The sequence below is a fragment of the Impatiens glandulifera genome, chromosome 2 (genome assembly GCF_907164915.1).
Source record: "Impatiens glandulifera chromosome 2, dImpGla2.1, whole genome shotgun sequence".
NCBI lineage: Eukaryota > Viridiplantae > Streptophyta > Magnoliopsida > Ericales > Balsaminaceae > Impatiens > Impatiens glandulifera.
The window spans coordinates 51,751,848-51,760,446 of record NC_061863.1 but is presented as its reverse complement, the minus strand read 5'-3'; the positions used below and the strand labels follow the sequence as shown (position 1 = coordinate 51,760,446).

The 8,599-nt window shown below is 31.9% G+C and overlaps 2 protein-coding genes across 2 annotated transcripts; one reads left to right on the top strand and one right to left on the bottom strand.

Annotated features, from left to right (window-relative positions):
• Positions 1 to 287: 287 nt before the first annotated feature.
• LOC124925806 (vicianin hydrolase-like) lies at positions 288 to 3,940 on the top strand. Its single transcript, XM_047465911.1, has 13 exons — positions 288 to 465; positions 561 to 630; positions 712 to 770; positions 903 to 978; positions 1,915 to 1,992; positions 2,095 to 2,182; positions 2,264 to 2,516; positions 2,589 to 2,704; positions 2,783 to 3,000; positions 3,081 to 3,112; positions 3,208 to 3,310; positions 3,386 to 3,494; positions 3,658 to 3,940. Exons 1-13 carry the CDS (start codon positions 304 to 306, stop codon positions 3,824 to 3,826), a joined length of 1,533 nt encoding a protein of 510 aa, XP_047321867.1. The 5' UTR covers positions 288 to 303; the 3' UTR covers positions 3,827 to 3,940.
• Positions 3,941 to 5,531: 1,591 nt separating this feature from the next.
• Positions 5,532 to 8,052, bottom strand: LOC124926840 (FT-interacting protein 1-like). The gene has a single exon (XM_047467151.1). It carries the CDS (start codon positions 8,028 to 8,030, stop codon positions 5,667 to 5,669), a length of 2,364 nt encoding a protein of 787 aa, XP_047323107.1. The 5' UTR covers positions 8,031 to 8,052; the 3' UTR covers positions 5,532 to 5,666.
• Between the last annotated feature and the right edge of the window lie 547 nt (positions 8,053 to 8,599).

Below are 8,599 nucleotides of genomic sequence, written 5' to 3'. Positions count from 1 at the left end.
AAAAAACTATTATAAGGATACCATCTGAACTTAATTTAGTTTAATTATGATATAAAAAAATAAAAAATGTATCATTCACGAATATCCGAAATCATAAGTCATCCCTAATCTTATTAATTAAATTGTAAGTGGTCCCCATGTGTTCTACATATATATATATATACTTCTTATAACAAATTCAAATAAAATAAATAAATAAAAAAATCATTTTTATTTTAAAATTTGATATTTGAAAAACTTATGAATATAAATAGATAGCTAGCCAAGGGGGGGTTTGAGAAATTGTGAGTTGCATTAACAAAGATGGGAGCTGGTGGTGGTTCTCACTCATCCTTTTTCTTGAGCATATTTCTTGCCACCTTTTTCATAATAAATTCTGAAGCTGTCAACCAAACAAGACCTCCATTCAACAGGAAAAGCTTTCCTACTGGTTTTGTTTTTGGTGCTGGTTCTGCTGCTTATCAGGTTCTTAATTATTAATAAACATCATAATTTTATTTGATAATTAGTGTGTGTTTGATTTGTTTTGTTTTGTTTTGTTTTTATCTCATGATGATCAGTATGAAGGGGCTGCATTTATAGATGGAAAGGGAAAGAGCATATGGGACACTTTCACTCACCAACATCCAGGTTATAAATTAATACACACTACTTATAATAAATAGAATAAACCCTAATAATAAAAATTATTATTATTATTGTGATTTGCAGAAAAAATAGTCGATAATAGCAATGGAGATGTGGCAATTGACATGTATAATCGCTACAAGGTATTTTATCTGAAATGTTCGATCGAGTTTAGCTAGATTTGTCGTCTAAAACAATCCAGAATCTCGAGATTGATTTACATTTATAATGATTTAAATAGAAGTGGTCCTAAAATATACATATATATTATATAGGAGGATATCAATCGCATGGTGGATACCGGTTTGGATGCATTCAGATTTTCAATAGCATGGTCCAGAGTTTTACCAAGTAAGACCCACAAATTAATTATATAAATAAATAATATTTATAAACAACTGATAATAAATTATAAGTATATTTTAGGACATTAATTAATTCACATCTTATCTTCTTCTTCTCTTTTTCATTCTCAATAAAATGTCACATAAACAAATTAACCAAATTAAAATAAATAATTCACTATATGAGTTAAAAGACAAAATAAGAAATTAAAAAACGTCAAATTATATAAGTGGCCGACAGAGTGTCTTCATCCTAGTTAAAGCTAGTATAATTATATATATATAATTATATATATATATATATATATATATATATATATATATATATATATATATATATATATATATATATATATATATATATATATATATATATATATATATATATTCTCAATGCTTGTGTTTTCAGCTAATATTCATTATCTGCTAGTTGGAGGACTTCTTAATTAAAAATTAATACATCTATTTATCCTAATTAACTAATTTAAATAAATATACAATATAAAATGAAAATCACAGTAATTTAAAACAAAATTTTAAGTTAAGCGCTTATGTTTTATACTATTTGTTTGTAATATATGTATATATAATTCAAATGTGAAAAAAATATTTTAAGAAAAGTCTTCATTATAAAGTTCTAAACATTACAATCATAAATCAAAGCAATCCAATAAGTTTTAAAAAAAAAGTACAACATTTAATCAAAGTAAATATATAAAAAGACACCTTAAAACTAAAAGAAACTTTTATTCAACATAAACATTTTATGATATCCTAATTAGATTTTAATCAATTACAATAACTCAATTGATAATTAGTAGTTTTTAATAGAATAAATGTGAAGGACTTATGAAATGATTTTTATTAAATAATTAACTATGCATATGATTTTTATAAAAAAAAAACTAAATAATATTATTTTAATTAATTATTCAAATTTCAGAGGGCAAGGTTAGTGGAGGAGTAAATCCTATTGGGGTCAACTACTACAACAATCTTATTAATGGCATCCTCGCGAAAGGTACCCCAATATGATCTAGATCTCTCTTAATTTGTAATTTAAAAATATTAATATTATTAAATTAAATAACACTACACATGCATGCAATTAATTATAATGTAGGTTTGGTGCCCTACGTTACACTCTTCCATTGGGATCTACCCCAAGCTCTTGAAGATGAGTATGGAGGGTTCTTAAGTGACAACATAGTGTAAGAATATATATACATAATTAAAAATCAAATTAAACATACATCATATAAATTTTACGATTAATCCTTTTGAAATAACAGGAATGATTATCGTGATTACGCCGACTTTTGTTTTAAGACATTTGGAGACCGAGTTAAACATTGGTTCACATTAAACGAGCCTTTGACGTATTGTCTCAATGGTTATACTACGGGCACCCACGCTCCTGGCCGATGTTCTAACTATATCGGGAACTGCACTTCTGGCAACTCGGCTACTGAACCCTATATTGTCGCGTACCACTTGATCCTTTCTCATGCTTCCGCCGTCAAAGTTTATAGAGAAAAATACAAGGTTTTTAATTTACATATATATTTTTTAATATAATAAATAAAAATCAAATATATATACATATATGTTTTGTAGACTTATCAAAAAGGGGAGATTGGGGTAACATTGGTTACACATTTCTTCAATCCACTTACAAATACAGCTAGTGATGAAAGAGCTGCTAGAAGGGCTCTAGATTTTTGGTTTGGATGGTTAGTAATAGTTTGTTTATTTATTTGGAAAATGCGAATTTTAATAAATATGAAGAATTGTGATTTGAACTTGTGTAGGTTTTTACATCCCATGACCTATGGGGATTATCCGGAAGAAATGAAAACTATTATTGGAAATCGACTCCCTCGATTCACCGCAGAACAGTCTAAGCTATTGATTAAATCTTACGATTTTTTGGGCGTAAATTATTACTCCACCTACTACGCTTCCAATGTTTTGACGGTAAAGAGGACGAATCTTAGCATGTCGACCGATAATCAGGCTAATATCTCCCGTAATTAGCTTCAATCCTTTAAAAAAAACAATAATTTGATATTAATTATCGTAAATTAATCATACTTATTTTCTATGCAGCACTCAAGAACGGAGTTCCAATTGGACCAGCGGTAAACAACTTGTCTTATTGTATAATTAGGGTGTGAATAAAAAAAATGACACATTATCTAACTTATAATTAATTGAATTTTGTTACTATATGCAGACAGATTTGAATTGGCTTTATATTTATCCAAAAGGAATTTATAGTCTCATGATCCACATTAAAGAGCATTATGGAAATCCTCCAATCTACATTACTGAAAATGGTACTTGGGTTTTTTTCTTATAAAATTAATAGTTGAATTATGATATTAATTAATTAATTAATGTGACAATTGTAGGAGTTGCCACGGGAAGAAATGATAGTCTACCGATAAAAGAGGTGTTAAATGACAATATAAGGATTATGTATCATTATAACCATTTGAAGTATCTCGAGAAATCAATCCAGTAAGTATCGTCTAATCGTCGAATCATATTTTTTTTATTTTTTGAAAATGATCAATTTAATAAACTCGAAAATCTTTCCAAGAATAATAAGTTCTCCACACTAATAATAAATAATAATTTTGAAAAGAAAAGAAATAATTAAATGTATTATTGATATTTGTAGGGAAGGGGCAAATGTGAAGGGATATTTTATGTGGACATTCATAGATGATTATGAATGGGATGGTGGATTTGCTTATAGATTTGGGCTTTACTTTGTGGACTATAAGAATGGGCTTAAGAGGATCCCAAAGAAATCTGCATTCTGGTACAAGAACTTTATCAAAAAGTAGGATCCAGAATGAGCCCAGCCCACTATTCCGGGCCCACTTCATTTCTTCTCTAATTTATCTTGAATGTGTGTTTGTTGTTTTATTTTAAATAAGAATTAAGAATAAAAATAAGAATAAAGTGAATGATTTTGCTGCTCTAATTCATTTCTGCTTGCATGCTCTAATAGTCTTTTAATGATTTTGTTCTTTCTTTTTCACATTATTTAAAATTGATCTTAAGAGGTTTTATTTGATTTTTTTCTACAACTCTATTTTCCTTTTTTTTTATTATATCACAATTTACATAAATTTAAATTTGATCCTACTAAATCGATTATAATCAATAAAAATTAAATTCAAATATTATATTAGATCAATTAGATAATTTGTTAAATAATCAATAAAAATTTACTTGATTATAATCAATAAAAATTTACTCGATTATAATGATCTTGGTCTTTCTTTTTCACGTTATTTAAACTTAATCTTAAGAAATTTTATATGATTTTTTTCTACAACTCGATTTTCCTTTTTTTTTATTATATCACAATTTACATAAATTTAAATTTGATCCTACTAAATTGATTATAATCAATAAAAAATTACTTGAATTAAATTCAAATATTATATTAGATCAATTAGATAATTTGTTAAATAATCAATAAAAATTTACTCCATTATAATCAATAAAAATTCACTCGAATTAAATTCAAATATTATATTAGATCAATTAAATAATTGGTTAAATATTCGAACATTTAATTAATAATATTTTAGACATTTTGTAAAAAAAATTAAAATAATTTAAAAAAATTAAATAAAAATTGTTTAAAAACAATCCCAAAATCATAACACGCAAAACAAAGTTCAAAATAAAATAAAAATAATATAATTAATTGACTCGAATGTTCTCAAATATATTCATCGTTTTCGCAATCTAACCTCACACGTTGTTATCAAAATTAAAATGGCATTGTTCCAATGGAAGAGATTTATATCAAAATTAAAATGGCATTGTTCCAATGGAAGAGATTTAGAATTTAGAGTTTGGGGTGGTTTAAAAAAATTTGGGACGTGCTTAAAAAATAATTATATATGATTTTATAAAACGAGTAAATAAAAGTAAATTTTACAATTTTTTTAATAATTAGATAAATAAATCGTGAATTATATTGATTTTTTAAAGAAATTAGGAAGTTATGTTATTTTATTTTTGGTGGATGATCACTTCCACCTAGGGACGGATCTATGTAGGGGCTCGGGTGGGCTGAAAGCCACCGCGAAAAAAAAAAATTAACGATTAAAATGTGACATTACCCCTCATTTAAAAAAATCAATAGAATTCACTATATTTTATTTAATTATTAAAAAAATGATAAAACTTAAATTTATTTACTCGTTTTATCCAAAGTTTTCTCGTTGTTTATTTAAGCCACCATAAATTTGTTTAAGCCCACCCACTACTGAATCCTGGGTCGGTCCCTGTTTCCACCTATACTAATTGTTAAAACCTATACTAATTGTTAAATATTCTCTGAAAAATTAAAGACAAAGATATCTTATAAATTAATTAAATAAATAAAAGTAACAATTTAAAACCAACTATATTATTAAAGAAAGTCATAGTAATCAAATTGATTTATAAGTAAAACAAAATATGTAAATCTTAACATTAATTAATATAAGTATAAATAAACTTTATATCCTCCCATAATATAAACTCCATTTTTACTACAATTACCACAGAAGAAACCCCCAATGAACTCATGAAAACAAATATTTGATTAATAAAGTTTTGATAGAAGTGGTTTATTTGAAAATGATTGAACATATATATAATCTTATTATTAAGGGTGTTAGCTTAGAGCAAGCTATCTGCACGAGCAGGCAATCTCCTGAAGAAATTGTTGGGACCAGAAGGTAACTTGCTTCTAAACTTAGGATGTCTCAACCAATACAATCCACAAACCAAAGCCAGAACGCGAAAAGGCGTCACATACATCACCATCGCCGCACAAAGACAAAACAACACGAAAACGCTCGTCGCCCTCGGATCTCTCCAGCTCAACACCGACTGAATCCTCTCCCCTTGCGTCGCCAAATCGCCAACCACCGTCTGAATCCTTCCAGCCACACTCCGCACCCTATCATACCTCATCCTCACCAAATCGTCGCGTTTCGAACTAGGAAACGTGTCAAACTCTTCGTCCAATTCGTCTTGATTAACCGTCTCAGCCCACGATAACTTCGGGTCCATATGACTAGGCTGCTTCGGCCTAAACCTATAGTTCCATAGACCAATCAGAAACATGTAGAGAAATAGAGTCGGCATTATAAGCTCCGGATACCAAATCAATATCAGAAACAGAACATGAACCAATACTGACGTAACAGGGTTTCTCCAATGACAAACGTCGCCAATCCATTTACCGACGGATATAGCGCCGGAGAAAAGCGACATTATACGGAAGAAATTCGCTTTACTCCTCCTCATACTCCACATATGAGAATCCACGTCCAACATGTATTCAACAACCTCCTTCCTTAAAGGAGGCTCGGCCCGCCCGAGCCTAGTCGCCACGATGTTCATCGCTTGATACCTTAGATTGTCGAGCTGATTCACACTGAATGGTTGAAGATAATGCATTTTCGGTAGCAGTGGTTGCCCGTAGATATAAATCATGTGTGCTAGCGAAAGGCTGGTGAATCGAAACGCGAGATTTAGCTCGCCCATTTTCTTTAACCCGGTTGGATGTAGAACGTGAAGAGGGTAAGATTGAGTGTAGTTTTTATTAGCTTCAAGCGTCGACAATCGAATCCTCACTTTCCCGACACGACAATCTTTTCCCTCTGTTCCGACATTAAGTCGACAGTTGTCGAAAACACCCAACGTTATGACCGTCGACGGGTCGTATACTTCCCAAGTGTATTGCTCGTTCCATTTCGGGACAAACGAGTCGAGAACCGTTCTCGTTCGTACCCATTTTTGACCGTATTTCGCCACGACGTACGCGTCCGTGGTTCCTCGACCGTCTTTCATCTTCATTGGGAGAAGATTTTGTGCTCCGAGGATTCCGACTTCGAGTATTCCGACGGGTTGCTTCCATAACTGTCTCGCGGTTGGGCGTTGATCGCTTATGTACAAAGTGGACTCGTCTAAGACGTGGTAACCGCCTTCTAGACAAACCCGAATGTGGATTCGGCTTGAGAATTTCATCTCTTTTCGTCTGTCGGCTTCTAACGCGCCGAATCCGAATTTCTCGAGGTTATACCAACGGGATTGAACAGGTCTATGGTCTAACCTTTTCTCGAAGATGTCAAGGGGAAGTGTTAACTTTCCTAAAACGTCGTCCTTGGTTTGGTGAACATGGTCCTCAATGGTTAACACTAGTTGATCCTCGAACGGCTCCGCAGCTACGAAAACAAAATCCTCGTTCCATAAAGGGTTAGACAATTGGTTCAAATTCGAACATATCTTGGTTCGCAACACTTGATTCCCGATTTGGGCTTTCACGAAAACTTCAGGAGAACGGGTTTTGTCGTTAGGAACAACATCTTGAGCTTCGATTACATTAACTCGAATGTACCATAGTTTGGGAGATACATAAACCTTGGATCGGACATTCAAAACGCCTTCTCCTTGAAGTAACGCATTATCGGCATGCCAAGCGTCAGGAAATGCTTCGTCGGCTTGCGTTCCCATCCAAACCGCGATCATGATTTCTCCTTTCGCATTCTTCCCTTGGCCTCTTCTGTCTTCTAATCTATACCATTGAGGAGCCAACGGGCTGTCAGGTGGGACACGAGTGGGAATCTCGTTCAAGTCGAAAAGTACACTCCCGAGATGGTCGTCTCTCCCAATGGTGTCTTTGTCTTTGACGAATACCTCCAATACAGAGGATTGAACTCTGTCTTTTGAGAAAGCAAAAACTTGGTTCCATTCGGGGTTTGTTTTGCTCTCGAAGTGTCGAGTACGTCCCCTGTAGTTTCCGAGCTTGACTTCAACATAGGGATCGCAACCGCCGCCGGTAATGGGATTGAATGGGAGATCTTTAGCTTTTACAATTCGGACGTAGAGATAGTACATTTGTTGGACAAGGTCGTGAGTGGAGGTGAGTCTATCTCCTCCTCCACCGGTTAGCCATCCTGTTCGATTAGGCCTTCCGAGGTGGAGATTGGGTTCTTGGGTCAGGTTTGGTTGAGTCATGACTTGTTGGTGCCACATCGAAAATGATAGATGAGAATCAGTGGGAATAAGTGGTATTTATTAGTACTGTTACGTGCCAATTATGAATAGTAAGTAATATAATAATAAAGGAGGAATTTTCAGGTTGTGAAGCAAAGGGGGAGTTTAATAAATTCTCTTTTCTGTCTTTGGTTGAAGGAAGGAATAATTTGAGGAAGAAGATTGGGGGAAAGTATAATGGCTCGTGACAGAATTATTGAAAAATAAAGCCATAGGCTTATGGTTGGAAGCTTATAACTTTCTCCATTCTTAATTTTTATCCTTTACAGGCTATTATTTATATACATTTTTTTTTAATTTCACTTGGATTTTCATCTATAATCCTTTTCTTAGCACATAAATTGTTCATTTTCATAAAACCATAGGAAAATGGAATGCAGCAGAACTCTATAACATAAGTAGTATGTAGCACTATATTCCAATGCAATGCTGAAGCAAATATAATATTATCAATTAGTATAATGTATAAAAATATAACTTAAAAGGCTTCAAGTTGATATGAATGTGAGATAATGTTAATTTTCTATATTATTATAAAAAATAATCTA